The sequence below is a fragment of the Fukomys damarensis genome, unplaced genomic scaffold (genome assembly GCF_012274545.1).
Source record: "Fukomys damarensis isolate Sample0158 unplaced genomic scaffold, DMR_v1.0_HiC HiC_scaffold_16, whole genome shotgun sequence".
In the NCBI taxonomy this organism is placed as follows: Eukaryota; Metazoa; Chordata; class Mammalia; order Rodentia; family Bathyergidae; genus Fukomys; species Fukomys damarensis.
In genome coordinates this window covers 69045593-69066547 of record NW_022900928.1, presented here as the reverse complement: position 1 = coordinate 69066547, position 20955 = coordinate 69045593, and the positions used below count along the sequence as shown (strand labels likewise).

At 40.1% G+C, this 20955-nt stretch overlaps 1 protein-coding gene across 1 annotated transcript in view; it reads right to left on the bottom strand.

Annotated features, from left to right (window-relative positions):
* Positions 1-20955, bottom strand: part of Sorl1 (sortilin related receptor 1) — a 159462-nt gene that overhangs the window by 108287 nt on the left and 30220 nt on the right. The window contains exons 4-6 of the mRNA XM_033764392.1: positions 18650-18811; positions 16610-16677; positions 9879-10059 (exon numbers count right to left, since the gene is read on the bottom strand). Of these exons, the coding sequence (XP_033620283.1) occupies positions 9879-10059; positions 16610-16677; positions 18650-18811 (411 nt within the window). The remainder of the gene's footprint in view (positions 1-9878; positions 10060-16609; positions 16678-18649; positions 18812-20955) is intronic.

Sequence of the window (20955 nt, the reverse complement as noted above, 5' to 3'; positions counted from 1 at the left end):
AAAAAAAAAAAAAAAAAAAAAAAAAAAAAAGAATGAGAAGGAGAAAAAGAATAAAGTAAATAAATGACATATTCTTATCAAATGAAGGCCAAAGGATACTGCAGTGAATTACTCAACTGAAAGTTTCATAGTGGTGCCTCTGGAGATAACAGGTAGAAGTATGAGGCTTTTCCAGGCCTGTGGTGGCACAGGGACCATAATAAAGAAGCATCTGGGGCCTGGCTGGAGCATTTTGTGATACATTCTCCTTTGAAATAATATCTCAGTTTCAGCAAAATATCATCCACGTTAATGTTGTTTATCCTGAACACCATAAATAAAACAAAAAAGCCAGGTGCAGTAGCATGCCTGTAGCCCCAGCTACTCAGGAGGTGCAGGTCAGAGGATCCATTGAATCCAGAATTTCAAGACTAGCCTGGGAAACATAGTGAGACTCCAACTCAATTTTTTTAAAAAATTACATCTGGGCTTTGTTTTAAAATATTCTAGGGAAAAAATAAGTAGTAACTAAAGAGACCCTGGAAAATGCAGGGACTGTTAAAGCTGGATGAGGACACATGAGAAGGTCATATCAATATTAAGTGTACTTTGTATAAGCAGGAAAAGGTGTATAATCAAGCTTACAAGGTTAACATTCATTGCAAGCACATCCCAAATAGTAAAGACAGGGACTTTAAATATTCACTGACGCACAAAAGAAAACAGACAAATTCTCAAAATCAACTTTTTCAGAATTCTGAAAATTAAAAATGTGCAATAATCCAAGGAGCATTTTATTCAAGAACTCTGGGAGAATCTTGGCAGGAAGAGCCAACTTGGCAAAGTTTCCACTTGACCTAATCCCACCACCTTGTTTCAGCTCTGTAGTAGCCTTAGACAAACATCGCCTCACAGCCACTATGGCTGTGGAAACCAGCAGCCAGCCTCATTACTGGAGAGGACGGAAAAGGGTTCAAGTTCCAAAAAACCACAATTAGAAAACTGTCCTTTTGTCACCTCTCTGGTGGCTCCCAGAAGAGCTACATTCTCTTATCTTTATACGACTTAACTCACTGTAGAAATAGGTCCACAACCAGCCAGGGCAGTCAGGAGAACAGTGACCAGTGACTGACAACTGCCAAATGTCTAACATCACAGTTGCCAGAGGCAGCATTAGCAGGTGAGGCTAATAGGAAACTAACCCTAAAAGTAAAATCTGGGAAGAAGATGTCAAGATGCTTTTGGTAAACTCTAGAAGATTCCTGGGAATCTATCAGGTGAAGCACACAAGATCTGTGCATATGCTTAGGAAAGAACTGAAAAGTGTGATTTCTCACCTCCAGCTAACCTTGAGGCTCTGTCCCAACAGGAAATGAAGGCTAGGGTAGCTTTGCAAATTGCCTGAAAAAGCAAGGAAGGTTTATCCCAATATACCCTGAGGCTATCAGGAAGGGCTAAAAGACTGAACCGGTTCCAAGCATTTAAGGAATTCTCTGTCAAATCATTAGCTAACCACTAATCTAAATGATCGAGCATTTTAGTAGCTATAGAGGAGACAAAGCAGCAAGGCCCCAATTCCCCTCACAAAGGTCTCTTAGAGAATACAAGGAAGTTGCTGATTCCTCCTCCAAGCTTTCCAGAAACCCCTTCATTTGCAATATGCCTGAACTCAACCTATACTTTATTTTCCCAGAGTCAACACCATGAGAGAGAGGGAGAGGGAGCAGAAAATGTGTGTGTGTTACCAGGGATTGAACCTAATATGTTTGTACTGAGCTATATCCCCAGGTGTTTTTCTTTTTTCTTTTTCTATTTTTTATTTTGAAACAGTTACTCAGGCTGGCTTCAAAGTTGCAATCCTCCTGTCTTACCCTCCCAGGATTACAGGCAGCATAGCCCCACCATCTTTTGCGAGCCAATCACAGATTGTTGAGGCATTTGCGAAGTGTAGTGCCAAAAGGAAAAAACTGACAAGCTATATGCAGAAAATCCTAGGATCACGTGCAAAAACTAACTGTGCACTTGCACAAGCCCAGTGTTTTTGTCTGTGAACTTTACTTCTTGAGTACTTCAAGCTCTGACGGTGCTCCTTTGTGCTCCTTCAGGTACTGTCTCCATGGTGCTCACACCTAGGTTCCAGTGAAGCCTCATTTGGATAGTATTGCTTGCCTTTTCATGATTTCTATCTTGAGTTGAGAAAAAGATACCTGGTAACACCAAAATGAGTGGTACAACCAAAAAGCTGTATCTTGCCTTTTTGTAATTTCTGCCCCAAATTGAACAAAAGAATCCCAGGCTGACTGGAACATACACAATAAAGAATGGAAGCTGTGGTGGTTAATCTTGATTGCCAACTGTGCTGGACTGACAAACACCTAGAAAATTAGTATCATACCCTTCTGAAAGTGTCTCTGAAGAGTGTTTCCAGAGATGAACTGACATAAGGGACAGAAAATTGAGGGAGGATTCTCACCCTGTATGTGGTCCTCACCATCCAGTAGGCTGGGTCCCAGAACAGAATAAATGTGGAAGAAGGAGGAGCTAACCAGTGTATGTTTTCTCTCTCTCTGCTTCCAGGCTGCATACGATGAGCAATATATTTCCATCATGCCCTTACCACACAATGTTTCTGCCTCACCAAAGGCCTAAAAGCAATGGAGCCAATTGAGTGTGGACTGAAACCAAGAGCCAAAACAAACCTTTCCTCCTTTAAATTGTTTTTTTCGGATATTTGGTCATGACTAAAAGCTGACTAGCAGAGCAGCAGTACAGGAAGGAAATTCATTGAACAAAAACAACAACAAAGAGAACAAAATAGAAGCCCGAGGACTAGGAATTTTGAAAGAAGAAAGGTGCTGCCACACAATTTTCAATATCCAATTTTTTAAAATTCAGGACAAGCAAGTAAATAGCAAAGAACAAGCCATGCATAAGAAAGGAAGAGCACTGAATAGAAGCAGTGAGAAGGACTATATCGGACTTAATAAACAAAAATGTAAACCGGCTATTGTAAATATGTTCAAAGAACTAAAGGATATATGTATAAAAAATTAAAATATGAAAACAATGACTTATCAAGAAGAGCATATTAATAAAGAAATACAAATTATAAAAGAAATAAACAGAAATTCTGGAGCTGAAAAGTATAAGTCACAAAAAAATCCACTAGAGGTTCAACAGCAGATCTGAGCTAAAAGGAAAACAGCAGCAGTAAATTTTAAGAACAGTCATTCCGATGATTCAGTGTGAGTAAAAGAGAATGAATTTAAAAAATAAACAGAGCTGGGCAGACAATGCAGCTCAGTTTGCCTAGCAGGTATGTGCTTGGGTTCAACCTCAAGCACCACACACACACACACACACACACACACACACACACACACAATGCCCAAGAGACCTAATTTTTTGCCCCCACTCGCTTAACAAACAGATAACTTTATTGAGAGGACAAAATTTGTGTTTACTGCCAGCAATCCAGGAAAACAAAACACAAAGACTGATACAATACTTTGGCTTAAAAATTATTCATAACATGGTCAGGCCTGGTGGTGCACACCTATAATCCCAGCACTCACGAGGCTGAGGCAGAAGGATTGCCAAGAGTTCAAGGCCCACCTGAACTACAAGGTGAGACCCTGCCTCAAAAAAAATTATCCGTTACATTAATGTTAAACCTGTATTTGAAGAAAGAAATGAGACATAAAGTGTAAAATACAAACTATGAAAACATAAGCTTGCAGAGATGAATTGAGGTAGATGGATAAGTGGTATTTCAGGAAGGCTTGAGCATGGCAGTGTGCCTTCGTGACAATGGCCACCTAAACCTCCCAGACACATGAAAGTTGCCAGCACCGTACTTCCATTTTTCTTGATGATGGGATGAATAGGAAGAACTTGTGCTGTATGAAGGTTAACTGAACAGACTTTTCCATCAGCCCAATTCGGATGGGTACAAACATACCCACAAGTACCTACCACTAGTCACCTTTACAAAAGACCTAATTAAGAAGTGTTATTTATACTGGAATCAAATGCTTATGGAAAAGGAATTCCAAGACTTATAAAGTGAAAACTAAAAAACACAACTGAAAGAAATAAAAGACAGACTAAATAAATGAACAGATACCTTATGTCTGTGAAGAGAAACTGGTCTTCAGAATCAACACTATCCCTATCAAAAATCCTATCTGCATTTTTTGGGAAAAATTGAAAAGCTGATCTTAAAATACAAATGGAAATACAAGGAAACCAGAAGAGCCAACACAATCGTGAAAAAGAACAAAATGGTAAAAGGCTCCAAATTCAAAACTTATAAAGCTACAGTAATCAAAATGACATGATACTGCACAAAGAGAGACATATAGATGAACAGTACAGAGTTAGGAATCTAAAAATAAATCCTTAGATTTATGGCCAATTAATTTCCAACAAACATGCTCAGACAATTTAAAGGCTTTTAAATAAAGGGTTCTGGGACAACTGGTAAAAAGAAAAAATCAAAGCAAACATCTTCTTTGTATATACTCACACTATATACAAAATTAACTGAAAATGAATCACAGACCTAACTATGAGAATTGAAACTACAAAACTCTTAAATCTTTATGACTTTGGATTAAGTTATAGCTTCTTAGATAAGACACCAATAGCACAAGCAACAAAAGAAAATACAGATGAATTTGACTTCACCAAACTTTAAAACTTCTGTGCAGGAAAGAATAACAGGAGGGAGTCAGGCATGAAAAGACACACCTACACTCTCAGCATTTGGGAGGCTGAGGCAGGAGGATCACAGTGAGTTCCATGCCAGCCCCGGCTACATAGCGAGTTCAAGGCCAGTCTGAACTTCATAGCAAGACTCTGTCTCAAAACAATAAAAAATAAATAAAAGAAAAAGAAAGAATACCAGGAAGAAAGTGAAAAAACAGAAAACATTGGTATATTATATCTTATATACATAATACCAATTAAATATAGAACTCAATGATAAAAGATTTTGAAACCTAGAAATGGACAAAGGATGTTAAGAGACATCTGTTCAGCGAAGAGAACTAAATGAATGGTCAACAGGCACACGAAAGGATGTTCAACGTCAATAGTCGTAAGGGATTATAAACCAAAATCATTTCTCATAAGGGTGGCTATAATCACAAGATACTAAATGTAAAGAAATTATAATATATAATTAAAGTTAATACACTGCTGGTGGGAACATGAACTGGTATGGCACTTTAAAAAACAATTTCACAGTTTCTCATGAAGTTAAATGTAGAATTCCTATATGGACCAGAAATTCTACTTCGAAATACATGCCCAGTAGAAATTAAAATGTCTCCCGCACAAACTGCACTACTCAGAGCAGCCAAAAATAGAAACAACTCAAAAGACCAGCAACTAACAGGTAAATAAAATGTATTATCCTTACAAGAAAATACTACTCAGCCATTAAAAATGATTGATGTAAGTGAGGCCCAGTGGTACACACCCGTAACCCTAGCACTGGTGTGACTAAAGCAGGAGAACTGTGAATTCAAGGCTAGACTGGGCTACATAGCACAGCACGTTCAAGGCCAGTCCACTACATAGCACGGCTCTGACTCAAAAAAAGAAAAGAAAAAAATATTGAAATAATGGTACATGCTACAACCTATATGAAAACAGCAAGCATTATATTGCTTTTAAAAGTTATAAAAATTCATGCATTATATGGTTCCCTTTATATAAAATGCCCAGGATAGGCCAATATACACAAACAGAAAATAGATTAGTAGATGCCAGTGGCTGGGAGGAGGAAAATAATGCCAAAGGATACGAAGTTCTTACAGGGGTGATGAAAATGTTTAGAATTAGGCAGTAATTAGACCATTGTATGACCTTGTGACTCTCCTAAAAACTATTGATCTTAAAACTACTGACCTATAACTTTAAAAAAAGGTAAATTTATTTAAAGCAGGTGTGGTGGTGCACACCTGTAATCCCAGCAGTCTGAGAGGCTGAGACTAGAGAGTCCCAAGTTCGAGACCATCCTGGGCAATTTAGCAAGACCCTGTCTCCAAATAAAAATTTTTTTTAAAGTGCTGGAGATATAGCTCAGAACAAGGGCACTGGGTTCAATCTCCACTACCATAAAAAAGTGAATTTTTATGATATATCAGTTACACATAAACATAAGTGTTGTAACATATTAGTATTAAATTTTAATTCGAAGTATATTATTATTTTAATTTTTAAATATTTGAGTTTTACTGTTGTATTTGAAAGTATAAGCCTTAGGTGCTTATGCCTAGCTTTATATTTGCATGCATTTAAGTAATATCATAATTAAAATAATTTGTCAATAGTTTGGTTTTGGTCAGTTATCCTAAAAGTGTACCCTAGTTTTGACCAACAAACTTCCCACCTAAAAGCCCACAGCTCTGAAGCACTTAGTGAGCTTTTCTGTTATCTCTGAGCATCATCAGAGACTTTAAATTAGCATAATACAGATATAGAAGATCAGTGGCATTCAAGATAGGGGAATGGCCTTAATGTTCTAAAGACTCCACCCTGAAATAGTAGAGTGTAACCATTCAGGTAGGCCTGTGACCTGAACTGTCTGGTATCATGTCTGAGATTTGCCAAAACCTTGCAGTTCTGATTATCTGACGCCAACTGAAAGGGTAACAGACAGCAGGGTCAGCAAAGTTTATCTGTAAAGGTGCAGAGAGTAGATATTTTACACTTAGTGGCTACACTGCCTCTCTGCAGCTATTTAGCTCTCCCTCTGTGGTATAAAAGCAGCTGGAGATCACACATAAGCAAATGAATATGGCTGTTTTCCAATAAAGCTTTATTTACAAAAGCAGGTGATGGTGGGTCAGTGTTTGTCAGTTCCTGTTCAAGAACACAAGGTCTGTATTATGCAGACACAAGAGATGTGAGGTGCCACATCCTCTGTAAAGACACAGAAGGGACTTCATCAGGCCCATTGATCATAAGCTTGCTTACTGTTACACATTTGTGCAAGAAATGTCTGAGTCTGGCTTTTGCACAGTTACCTGGTAGTGAGGTTGAAGGGAGTATCTAACCCACACCAAGCTTAAACTTTTGGGCCAGTGTTGTTATTTACCAGGAAAAAAAACCTAACAGTAATATATTATTAGCACATTAAAGATCACAGAGGTACCTCATTGTTTTTTTAATGGCCCTATCATTTTTATATAGTCTATTAAGTGAACATCATGTCAAAAAGCAAGAGCTGACAATTAAATTTGGGATTAGAAAACCAAAGCACATCAAATACAATGTATATATAAAGTCAGTGTCAGGCTAACAGGGCACTGCGAGGGTCTAAAGACCATGGTATCAGCTCCAGTCTATAACCCTGGTGGCTGACTCCACATGAACTAAAATGGTAACCTGCAAAAGATTAAAATTATTTGTAGCACTGGAAAGAAGCAAAAGAGTTCATCACTTAAAACCAACTACCTGTGATTTTCAAATTGATTCCATGATTTTCTAAATTTGATATGAATCCATCTAACATTCAAGGCAGTAGGAATTCTCCAAACCACTGCAGCCTAAAGCTAAGTAGATCAGATTAACAGCTATACTTAGAGGCTTCAACACTCCTCCTGGGAGGGTTAACCAACCGAGATCAATTCTGTTTATCCTTGTGGTTTAGTACAATAATATAATAAAGAGAAGGAAAATGCTGTTTTATCACCCTCTGCCATTGTGTTTCTTCTCGCATCAATTCATCCTTTGAGAAATGTGCCCTTGACTGTATCACTGACTATTGGGTAACGCCGTCAGAGCAGAGTCTCTCAAACCTTGCTGGAAATGTTCAGAGGAAAAGTGTCATTGGGGTCCTGCAATCTGCATTTGTAACAACTATCCCTGCGCAATGCTGCCACAGATGCTCCCACGACAACTGACAAACATGTTCAGTTGGTGGCCTTGCACACTGAATCTACAGCCACTGATCTTGGAATCTGGAACCCTGTCCATGTGCAGGAGGGAGAAGCCAACACACAACTCCAACTTTTCTACCAGCAGCAGATAGATAAGCCATAATAAACATAATAAACATAAATAAATAATAATAAGAGTTGATAGTTGACTATGAAGCACCAGTAATGTAATATACCATCACCAAATTAAAAAAAAAATCTACCAGCATATACTTTTTAAATTAGTTAGAAAAATACGGCATGCATTCAACTCTACAGCACACCTGCTATGTACCAAGTATTGTGCAAGACCCTGGGTACTGCATCAGCAATGATCACAACAGACATGTCCCCTGATCTTATCGGCAATAAAGGAGTAATAAAAACTCACTGCAGGACTCTAACAAGCTGGTAGATCAGAAAGGAGGACACAGAAAGCTCCAATAGGGATTATTAACTTAAACCCACAAGTGTAAGTTCTAGGAATAATGGGGTATCTATCAGTCATCTACCTTGCCCTAACTAAGGCCAAAAAGTAAGGCAAACCAGGGGAGTGAGGTGCTGTGTTTTAGAATTGAGAAATTAAAACCATACAGTAATTCCAAGGAACTCAAACAGAAAAGGCCTGTGACCGTGAAGAACTGGACACGAGGCTTCAACACTACACTGACACTCAGGATAGTCCAACACAAGGTGATGAGGTACTGGTGCTTGGGCTTTATTTCTGCCTGTGTATTCTCATTATTCCATCCCACCCAAGGCAATTCAAGCAGGCTTGTATTCTTGAGCTGTTCTATGTGTATGTGTATGTGCGCATATGTAAGACAAAGGCCAGGTGAGGCCAGGAGTGATCCAAGGTCTAAGAGTGAATGCAAACACCTGACAGAAGAAAAATTGCTGCAGCTTAGTAGTTTTAAAAACATTTTGCAGGTCACACAATGGGGAACACCTCTTGCCTCTAGCCACTCATCTCTTCTCATTCTGACCTTCCTCCCTGCTTTCCTGGCTGAGGAGGTCCTTTCTTGACCCTAACATCCTTCAAAGAAGGTTAATCTACTTCTCCTTGGTCTGATACCAATTATAGAAATAAAGAAGAACTTAGGAGCCAAGTGCAGTAGCACACTGAAATTGCAGCACCTGGAGAAAAGCATTATATCTAATTTCAGTCCCTAAGATTACCAGAGGCCTTCAACAGAACCTGAGTTGAGGAAACAGCCATCATCTGTAGCTCCCCAAAATACTGACCCAATATGGTCTTGGTAGAGCCTGGTTTTCTTCCTTTATCCCAGGGCAATAAGGACTGAACTTAATACAGTTGCACAGCAAGCCCTGTTAAATAATCAACTCCGGTTTTAAATGAACAAAGCTTTCCATTTCAACATCTGGCCTCCAACACATCAAATCAAGGGAAAGATTTTCCCAAAGGCTGAGAGTTAAGCTACTTACTGACAGCTGGAAGCTTAATTACTGCTTTTCTTAGAGCATTAACTGGCACTAGCCAATGACTACACATCCTATTAGCCATGTAAATTAATGTGTCCAAAAGTCTCAAAGAAATTGGTCTAATTTTAAAATCAGGCAGTAGGACTAAATAATCCCACTGAGCCCCCACCCTCCTCTCTGGTTTTTATTGTTTTGTTTGTTTGTTTTTGTAGTGATAGGAACAGATCCCTGGGGCCTCAAGCATGCAAAGCAAGCACTTTACTACTGTGCTATCTCCCCGCACCTTTCTGTGTTCCTTGTCAAAGAGGTTCAGGTACCAGAAGACACCAAACTCTTAGAGACCAGAGACACTCAGAGTGTCTCCAAAGTCCAATACCTTCCAAGCCCTTTGGAAGTATTCACCCCTGCCCAGAATCAAGTGAATCAAGTTCTGCCATATGAACTCACCTATGGGCCACAAAATATCAAATCTCACAAAGGAAATTCTCAAGCAGTTTGGTGTGTTCTTCAGTATGTTCTACTTACCACCACCTTTGTAGCAAACATGTACTTGTCCCGAAGCTGAAAGTCTCTCACTTCTTCAAGGATGACTTCCTGGTTTTCCCGGGACTGGAAAAAGTCTGTACTTCTGAAAACTGTGGAGTAGCCAGAGGGTTCATGCCGTTCAATATAGATGGTGTTTGGTTTGTCATAGGGATCAATTCCCCTAGAATAAAAGAAAAGAGTTATCGTTTCCATATTTAATCATCAGAAGTATGGAGGTCTTCCCATAAGGACAATCAACAAAAATTTAGGGCCACCATGGTGTAAGCTAGAAATGATATTCTCTGTGCCTCAAATGCAACCCTTTGGCTACTCCTTGGCTCAGCATAGAAGGAGAAGAGCTGCCATTTATAATCGTGTTCTATGCTGCTACTATAGTTTCAAAAGCATCCTGGGTTTAGCTCAAGGCAAACTTGGTCCCTGCTTAGAAAGTAAAAAGGAGAAAAAGCACACAGTGCAATGTTTCTGAATAAATAAACAATGGACTGCTCAAGGCCTCACCAAGTTTCTAGCCTCAAGTGATGAACCTCAGAGGAATGAAGGAAAGTTTTCCCAAGGTGTTACAGGCTCAGAAGTACAGCACTAGAGGAAGTCACATTAAGAACCCTGAGGCAAGTCCATCCCGTGATCCTGCCTCCTCTGTCCCTGCTGACATCACTGGTGATCCATACCATCTGGAGTCGTCATCCCGCCAGTGCATTTCACCCCTGTTTCTCACACACTGATGTCCTTAATGTCTTTCAGAAATGGAGGGCATATTTCTCCCTGTGTGTTTTTGCAGAAAACAACATCCCTTGTGTGGAGTGGCAATACCCTCTGCACAACTGATACTTTCACCTAAATTCTACTCTTCTCTGAAGTCAAGTTCAAGTCCACATCATCCCGGAAGCCATTTCTCAACAGTCTCTCTCTTCTCCCTACACCATATCTCTGCACCATTCAACTCCAAATATTTTATATGAGTTTTAATTCTAATAAAAGTGTAAAACCTAGGTAAATTTTGAAATAGGTATAGCTATTTTACACAATGGTGTTTTTCTTACATGCGTTTATTTAGCTGCTTAATCGGAGGTCATGTGTTTTATTTCATTTTTCCCTACTGCATCCCTAGATGAAGTGATGCTCCTGTACCGGATGCATGGACCACAATTACAAATGCTAATACACAGAGCAACTATAGAATGAATGCCTTGGAGGTAGACTACCTTGGGGAAAAAGGTCCCAAAAAAGGCCCAGCCAGCAGCTAGAAGGATGACAGATCTACCCAGGCTTCCTGCCCAGGGAACAGCAAGGCTCGGCAGACCAGTCAGTATATGGGAAAAATAATTGGGAAGTCAGGCATAGAGATTCACAGTGCACATTCAGAGTGATGACTCAGGCAGAGAAAGAGGCCTCACTTATGTGACTGCCTTTATCCAGTTCAAACCATACACAACGCTCAGAATAATGAAGGCGATCATCTCAAACTCCTTCAAAGATACACTGTGAGACTGTCAAGAGCATGTTGACCAAGCCAAAAAGGAAAAAGGAAAAGAGAGAGGCAGGAAGGAGGCTAGGAAATAAAAAAAGAAGTCTCTTTATAATAGCGGAAGACTTGACTTCTGCCCTGCCATCTGGAGTCTGAGCAGGGCAGTGGAGAAAGCAGCAGCCCGCACCCTGATGTGGGAGAAACCTATTCTTCATTACCCAGTGTGTGGGTGAGTGGTGGCATGTTCTCTTCTTTTCCACAATTAGAACTACTGATTAAAGTACTTCCTTTAGCCTAGAGGATATGCGAATTGAAATGAGGCTGCTGGGTATTTTTTTAAAAGGCAGAAAGGAAGGAACCTTTCTTGAGATATTTTGAGATGAGCTGATCTCTTATTATTCCTTCCAAGCAAAAAGAGGAAGTCAACAGAGACAGAACTATGACTCTCATCCCCATTCTCTTCCACAATCCATATCTGGACCTGCACGTCTGTGAGCTGCTCCACAAACACATTCTTTTTTGCCGTCATCTAGCTTCTCACTACTCAGGCTCACTCAGTTACTTCCTACTCTCTCTGCCCTTGATTTGGAAATTCCAATCCTTGTTTCCTCCCTGAGTACAATCATCAGTGCTCACCTGCCTCACCCGCAACCTTTCAGGGATGCCACACAGGGCATCCTTGACTCCCGCCCCCATAGGTCTTCTGTTGTCTTGTTTTACCAATCTCTAGATCTAGACAAAACAAATCAATGGCTTTCTTCACTCCTGCTATTCCCAGGTTGCCAAGTATGGTTGAACAAACATATGCAATTGTCCTCAGGGAGATCAGATTATACTCTCTCACTTATTATGGGGAATCTTACAGGAAAAATCCTCCAAATTACATGAAATCCCAATATAAGACATGTAACTACTTAAAATGAAATAGGACAATCCCTTCACCTAAGACTCCTGCCATGCTTTCAGAAGGTAAAATACATACATTCCTAAATTTGAATTTCCTTTACATAATAATCCTGCTGGTTTGCCTGCTTAACATTTAGTTCCTTAAACTAATAAAAGATCAATCTTTCCTTCTAAATTCAAGTAAAGCAAAGAAAATTTATAATGGTATTCCTTGGTGGAAGTTGTCTTTAGTTGACACTATGTTTGTAATTTCACTAGGGCCCCAAAATGTCTGCCCAAAGAAAATCACAAAAAGATCAGAAACAGCCACCTTCTATTACAAAGGACATCTATTGGAGCCAGAAGATACTACAGGGGTCTTCCCTTTACCCACTGCACTTTAACATCTTCAATTACCAAAGAAGTAATACCAACTTGAATTCATTCAGCTTTTAAGCACAGTGCTAAAAGAAGCACAGACAGGATCTACATCTTGTTGGGTCATTATATTTATTTTTTTGTTTGTTTGTTTGTTTTTTGAGACAGGGTCTCACTATGTAGTGAGACTGACCTGGAATTCATTGTGTAGCCCAGGCTGGTCTCGAACTCACAGTGATCCTCCTGCCTCAGCCTCCCAAGTGCTGGGATTACAGGCATGCGCCACCATGCCCGGCTCTTGGATCATTATATTTAATAAGGATTAACTCTACTACATGTAGAAGTCAGAAGACAAATGAAAACCTGACATATACAAACACACACACACACACACACACACACACACACACGCCTTGTCTCGTATCACAGCCAAAGGACTAACCTCAAATATGTAAAGAGCTTTTGAAAATCAAAAATAAAAATACTAAAAATTAGATAAAAAAGGGAAAAGGACACGAACAGATATGCCATTAAAAAAAGAATGACCCTGAAGCAGGGTAAAAGATGTTGAAAATCATTCATAAGAAGAAAAATGCTTGACCCCCACACACACTTAATCAATATTACCTGGGTGACTGCACTTGCAATCTTATTAGTTAGTCATGGTTTTGCCCCACCTCTTGCCCATCTTGTAATTTTCCACTGGAGCTTATAGTTTTGTCCCACTTTGTACCTACCTTATCATACAGCTTGGCAGTATAAAACATCTTTAAAAAGTGGAGTGGGCAGGCAGCCCACTTTCTGGTCACCCTTCGGTCTCTCTTAGACAGATGATTTCTTTCTCTCAATACATTTTTCAAGAAGGAGGAGGAGGAGGAAGAGAAGGAGAAGAGGAAGAGGACGAAGAAGACGAAGAGGAAGAAGAAGAGGAGGAAGTGGAGTAGGAGGAGGAGGAATGCTAATTAAGGCTACAACAAGACACTATTTCTTACCTAATAGCTATGGAGAAAGACAACATGGTTTAGTGCAAATATTATACTTTCTAAAGAAAATCTGGCAATGTCTACCAAAGTTAATTTCACTAGGGATAAATCTACAAAAACTAACAAGTCCCTGCCCTTGGGAGGGGCTTTCATTCTACAGAAGAAAGTCAATCAATAATAACTGTTTACTAGAAAGGAATAAAGTACTATATAAAAAAATAGCACATAGTATACCGGAAATACTACGGTAATAGTTGCACCTTCAAACAGAAACCTTAGTAATATAAATCAAACTACTATGAGACATCCCTTCACTCACATCAGAATAGCTATTATCAAAAAGACAAGAGGGGCAATGGATTTAGCTCAGTGGTTCCGCTGCAGGCTTTGTAAGCACAAGGTCCCAAGTTCAATCCCCAGTGTAAAAAAATTTTAAAAATTAAAAAAATATAAGGGGCAAAAAGACAAGAGACAGTAAAGTGTAGGGTAAGCTGTGGAGAAAAGAATTCTGGTACCCTATGGAAATGTAGACTGGTGTGCAGTCACTATGAAAAACAATAGAAAGGATCCAACAAAAAGTCAAAAATTGAACAAGGCTTTGTCTTCTAGATATATCCTCTAAAGGAAATAAAACCACCCTCTTCTAAAGATATCTGCACTCCCATGATTATTGCAGCATTATTCACAATGGCCAAGATATGGAAACAACCTTTATATCCATCAACAAAAAAATGGACAAACCCTGGTAGATAGATGTAATGAAATATTATTCAACCTTTAAAAAAAAAGTGACATTTGCATCAACATGGGCTGACCTAGAAGATGGAATGCTAAAGAAACAAGCCAGCCACAGAAAGAAAAACATTGTATGTTCTCAATTACATATAGAACAAAAAAAATACAGAAAAAATAAGACAGGGAAGGATAGGAGATACAGGTTAAAGGATACAAGTTACCAAATGTGAGATGTACATAAGTCTAGTCCACCTACTAATGTACAACATAAGGTCTATACTCAGTAGTAGTGTATTATATTTGGGGTTTTTCCTAAATGAGTAGACTATAGCTACTCTTGTCACACAAACAAAACATAAGGGTAATTACGTGAGTTGATGGATATGTTCATTTGCTTCACTATACTAACATTACTAATTATATGTATAATTTCATAGCATCATATTCTATACTTTAAATGTATACTATGAAATTTACTCTAAATAAACAAATGCAATCATTTGGGTAGGCCTCATGTGGAAGCAGTTATTTGTGCAAAGACTTCAGGGGCTAAGGGGAACAAGCAGCACATATATACTGGTAAAAGGAATCTAGGCAAAGAAAACAGCAAGTATAAAGGCCTAGGGTCCTGTGGAAAAGGATACATGTTATTTCATCTAAAAGAGATGAAGATGATTTGAAAGGTTCTAAGGAGAACAAAAATAAGACTTTACCTGTTTGTTTTGTTTTGTTTTTTGAGGCAGGGTTCCCTTTGTAGTTCAGCCTGGCCCTGAACTCACTATGTTATCTTAGGCTGGCCTTGAACTTGCAGCAATCCTCCTGCCTCAGCCTCCTGAGTGCTCGGATTACAGGTGTGTGCCACCATGCCAGGATCCTGATCTAGTCTTAATAGGAACGATCTGTCCGTGTACTGAGAACTGACTGTAGAAGGAGTAGAATAACAGCAGACAAACCACTTCGGAGACTTGTGAGGAAAGCAGTAGTGAGTGGTGAATTATGGATACATGTTAAAGGTGGAGCCACCAGCATCTCTTGATAGATCAAGTGTGAGGCATGAAATAAATATAGAATCAACACTAATTCAAAAGTTCTTGGCCTAATCAACTATTAACTGAACCAGGGAAGGTAATGCAGGAAACTGGTTTGGGACAGTGGGAATCAAAATCAACTTGGGGAGCATCAAATCTGTGTTATCCATTAGTTACATATGGGAATTGGTTCCTGAACAGTTATAAAATCCACTAACTTCTTATCTCACTCCCAAAAATCTGGATCACACCTAGAAATGCACATGCTTAAGCTCATATACTGTGCAACTGTCATAGCACAAGGTCAGAAGCAACCATGACTAGGAACAATTATACTTCTTCATGTACAGCCTGTCTCTTTCACTCCCCTCCTCAAAACCTACAATGGTTTCCCACTGCTCTTACAATCTGGTCCAAGGTCCTTTTCGAGCACTGCTGGTTCTGATACCAGCCTCCCTTTTTGAAGGGAGTTAGTTCCTGTGTGGAACTTTTGCTCTCCACCTACCCATGCTACCTCCTTTCTGTTGGGCACAATCTGGATCCAGGAGCAAGCTCCTCCAGGACACTGTCCTGAAGCACCCCATCAGGAAGATACAGTCCCTCTTCCAACCCCTCATCTTGTCTGTTAGTGCTGTACTTGTTGCTTGTGTTATGAACACGAAATGTCTTTTCTTACCTCTCAACTGCATTCTCCTTAATAACCACATCCATAAATTATTCAACTTCTTATACGCAAAAATATCGTGGAGGTTTTATACTTAACAAAAGACATTGAAAAAAATGTTATGAATGAATAAATGCCAGAATTTTATAGGGAGAAACCCCCAGTATGATGCTCGACAAATGAAAGTCTTTAGGAACTGTATTACACGCAAGAGCCAAGATTCCCCTAGGTTCCCTGATGGAGGGGAAAATGCAAAAGCCCTATAATTCCTCTTACAAATAATCTTTTCTCTGGCCAGGGATTTAGCTCAGTGGCAATGCACCTGCCTCGCAAGCACAAGGTTCTGAGTTCGATCCCAAGTACCGGAAAAAGAAAAAAATCATCATCATCTTTTCTCATTGCCCTAATGAGTGCATTATACTTGCAGCTCTAATTCTTGGAGTTGGAAATTTTATTTTCTGAGCAAATGTTGCATATTTCAAGTTAGGACTGATGATCTGTCTACCACAAAGGAGCTAGAACTGGAGAGAGGGGCTTATGGAAGTCAAGTTCTCCTAGACAACATAACTTACCAAGAAAAGGACTTCACATGCTCCTGAATCATGATCCAGGTCTGGCCAAAATCATCAGACTTCCATAGCTGCAAGGACCAAGACAACACAAAGGAGACACGACATGAGAACTGTGTACAATATGAAAAGCATCACTGTCCGACACATACTAAGACCCTGCCCTCCACAGCACACTGTCTGTGAAGATAAGCACTCAGATCACCAAAGCCAGCTCAGGCACTCAGAGCAGACAGGAACACAGAGGGCAGGACAGGACTGCACCTTTGCATTTCACTTTAGTCATGAGGCTTTCGGCAGCAACCAGAAGTAAAAATGAGTGTGGCTTGCCCTCCACTTATATTATCAGAAATGATATTTTCTCGAGAGTAAATATGAAAAAGTGTCCTTAAAATTTTGTAATAGACAGTAGCATTAGTCACAATACCCAAAAGGTAGAACCCATCAAAGTGCCCATCACAGGGTAAGTGAATGAGTGAAATGTGAGCTATGCATGGACAGTAATTCAGCCCTAAGGAGGGACACTCTGACACCTGCTGCTGTAACTTTAAGTATTATGAACTTTAAGTATTATGTGCCAGTCACAGAGAGACAAATCATGTACGATTCCCACTTGGGGTACCAAGAGTAGTCAAAATTATAGACAGAATGTAGAATGGTAGTTAACAGGGGCTGGAGGAAAGAAGAAGAGAAGATAAGTTTTTAATGGGTACAGAGTTTTAGTTTTCCAAAATAAAAAGTTTTAGAGATGGGTGCTGATAATGTTGCACCATAATATGAATATTCTTAAGCTACTGAACTCTATACTTTAAAATGGTTTAGATAGAAAATTTTACTTTATATGTATTTCACCACAATAAAAAATAAAGAAGAATAAAAACTATAGGCAAGGGGATAGGTAGGTGGTAGAGGACTCGCCTAGCATGTATGAGCCCCTGGAATTAATACCTGGCACTAAAAGAAAAATAAAACCTGTAATGAGCCTTGATCATTAAAGCTGTCTACCAAGAACAGTGGCTAAGAACAGAATACCAAAGGGAATAAACTGAATGTATGGACTTGGCCGTGAATAATTAACTTGCTAATCTTTGCCAAAGTCCCTCAACCTCCACAGATCAGGCCCAAGGGCTCCTTTGGCCCTCATAAACATGAGACCAAAAATAACAATAATCTACCTCCACTGGTAAACTGACCCAGCCCATATAAGCTTAAGTTACTCCCTAAGGAAAGCAAAAGTAAACAGATACATGTTTTAGTTAACCCATGAAGCAAAAGAAATGTTCTGAGGCTCTTCTCAACAAAAATATTCAGGACTCATCGTTAATCCAATCACATAGGATTTACAGGTTTCACAGATTTATGCCTGACCAATACTCTTAACATGGCAAGTTTTGACCTTGAGATCTAAATCTTACTCAGGCTCTCTCTTCACTTGTCAGCTTTCCTTCATACCTGAATTCAAGGAAGAAAATAAACTCATTTCTATTATACACACATGTATCCACACTCACACAAAGGAAGAATATCAAAGTTCATCATAACTTCAAATAAATGGTAGGCAAAAATGTTTAAGGTAGGGGCTGGAGGGGTAGCTCAATGGTAGAACACTTGCCTAATATACCTCAGGCCCTGGGTTCCAACCTTAACACCATTAAAAAAAAAAAAAAAGAAAAGAAAAGTTTTAAAACAAGAGGTCACAGAAGAGCTCCAGACAAGAATTCTCTATGTGGTTCTCTCTGATTAAATCCCAAGGCTTTGACTTAGCCCACAAGCTAACAAAGCATCTGCCTGGGGAAGGTATGGTGTTGAGCTCACAGGGCCTGCCAAGCACTGGGTACGACATGTTGGCTGGGACATAGGCACAAAGGGCCAGGGAGATACACTTTTCTTTAGCTATGATAAGTGAAATAGTGGCTACAAAGGCTAAGCCTGAGAGAGGAGGGAGGCAGGAAGCAGAGGTAAGGTCACTCAAAGGACACAATTCACTCAGGCACAGTGAAATCACAGGAACTGCACATGACTGTGCTCAGGAAGCCCTCTTACCTGCTTGTTGGGGTGAGACCTGTCGAAGCCAAGAAGAAGGTTGGAGGCCTTACTATGGAGGAGGAGATCAGCAGCCCGGAATGGGATGGAAAAGCCATGGATGGTGTTGCAAAAGTCAAACGTGATCCAAAGGTACTGGGCATAAGTGTCTGCAAAGATGTACTGTAAGAGAAAACAGGTAAGCTCAGAGTGGGCTTGGCTGGAACCACTCCACACTTCCCTCAAGTGCAAGTGCACGAATGTAGGAAGGTGGGGTGCCAGGCCTCCGAAGGCTTCCTTAATAGCTTTACCCATCTCTTGGCAACAAAAGGATGCTGGCCACACCAACCTGGCTCAGTGAGGGATGTGATGCAGTGACAGTCCTAGGAAAGCCACTAACTTAGCTGGTTTAATCAAGTAATGAAGCTGGTCAAGTCTCTCTATTTTTATTTCCAACTGACTTAGCCATTCTCACTCTCCGGCAGATCATGTAGTCACAATCAGAGGGTGGCTGCAGGCAGCTGGGACAGAAATGTACTGGTCCTCAGATGGGCTAAACACACTCAAGACTGCCCTCTCCCCTTGAGTCCTCTGAGCAGCCACAAAAATCCCTTTCCAGAAAATTGTTAAAATTGCACCCAATGAAGAGACGAGCTGCTTTACTATGCCAGGTGACCAGGCAGCTCTGGAGACCAACAGAGCTAGCAGACACACTCTGCAGCACAGCAGGAAGCAGCTCTGGTGAGCCAAGGTCTCACCTTATTTTGCTTCTGTATGGGCCAGTGACTTAGAACAAGTCTGGCTAGATAGAGGATCTCTCAAGAGTTCTCTAGGGGCAGCACTGAGGTGGTTCAATTTAACAGGTGTGTATTGCAGGTCCACCAGGGGCCGGACGTTGGGGATGCCACCATGAAAAGCCAAGATCCTTTCCCTCAGCAGCTGGCAACCTAATGTGGAAGACAGGCATGTCCACAGCTAACCATATTCCAATGTTAAATGAGAATCCACAGGCAGAGTCCTTTGAGAAACTGTCCAGCTTGAGTTATCAGAAATGACTTTATGGAAGAAATGGGAGCTGAAGGGCAGGCAAGACTTCCACAGGGAAAGAACATTCCATATCAGGGGCAGCTTAAGTATGGTCAAAAAGCAGGAGAATAAAACTATCATGTGGGTTTGAGGATAGCCTTGAGGGCCTGAGGAAATGATAAGAAAGCCTACATCCTGGGAGGCCTGGAGCGCACAGGAGACACGTGGGGAACCAGGGCGGCCTGGGGGAAGACGCTATGAATCAGAAACAGGACAACAGGACCCCAACTCCATAATGGGCCCTTCACATCCAGAAGTCAACCAATTTGAGAGAATTAGCCCAAGGACACTTCTCCTAATTGACAAACCTGACCTGGCTGGAGCTCTGGCTCTGAGTCCATTCAGCACTAAGCTTGGGCCTGAACAAATGCTTCACTCTTGTTCTCCTACTGCTTTCATCTGTTACTCCTTCCCATTCATTCACTCTCTCCCCAAATCCACATCCTGGACTTTCCAGGGCCCATTTTGTGCAACATTTCTCTTGTGTTTCTTCTCTAGCATTTAATGTAAATTGCCACACTCTGCAGAAGCCTAATTAAATCTAACACAAAGGTAGTAAATATTTTGAAAGCAAAAAACTATTCTAAGCAAATGCAATGTAATAAAAACAATTATGATCTTTGAAAAATCATCATAATTTTTATCATGAAAGTATTCCTTAGAAATATCCTCTCTTTTTTGTTTGTTTGGTTTTTTTTGTTTGTTTGTTTGTTGTTGTTGTTGTTTTGCTCCCAACCCATCTTGATTAACTGAGGAAGGGAGTATATTCTCAGTTCAGAAAAAGATTTCTCCAGGAATACACTTCATGACTTGCTGCAATCTCTCATATGTGAATCCAAAAAAGGCATGCACCCAGTTAAAGAATTTATCATTGTGATAATAGTAAAATAGAAGATAAATTATGATAGAAGGTAAAATTTGATGGGGGTGAGCATGGTTACTATGTCCCAGGCACCAATCTAAAAGTTTTGCATGCCTTGTCTCATTTAGTCCACTCAGTACTCATAGGAACTCAACATTTGGGGTTGCTACACCCCCTTTTAATAATGAGAATACTGAAGCTTTGAGTGAATAACTGCCCTAGATGACTCAGGGGCAGGCAGTACTGAAAACCATATCTAGCAAAGGCAGAGCCCATCTCTGAGCAGCCCATCAATGTGTGTCTTTCTTCCCCAAGGCAGCATTTGCTGAACTTATTTCAGAGGTCTCACATTGTACTATGGAATTCATTTCTATGCTTC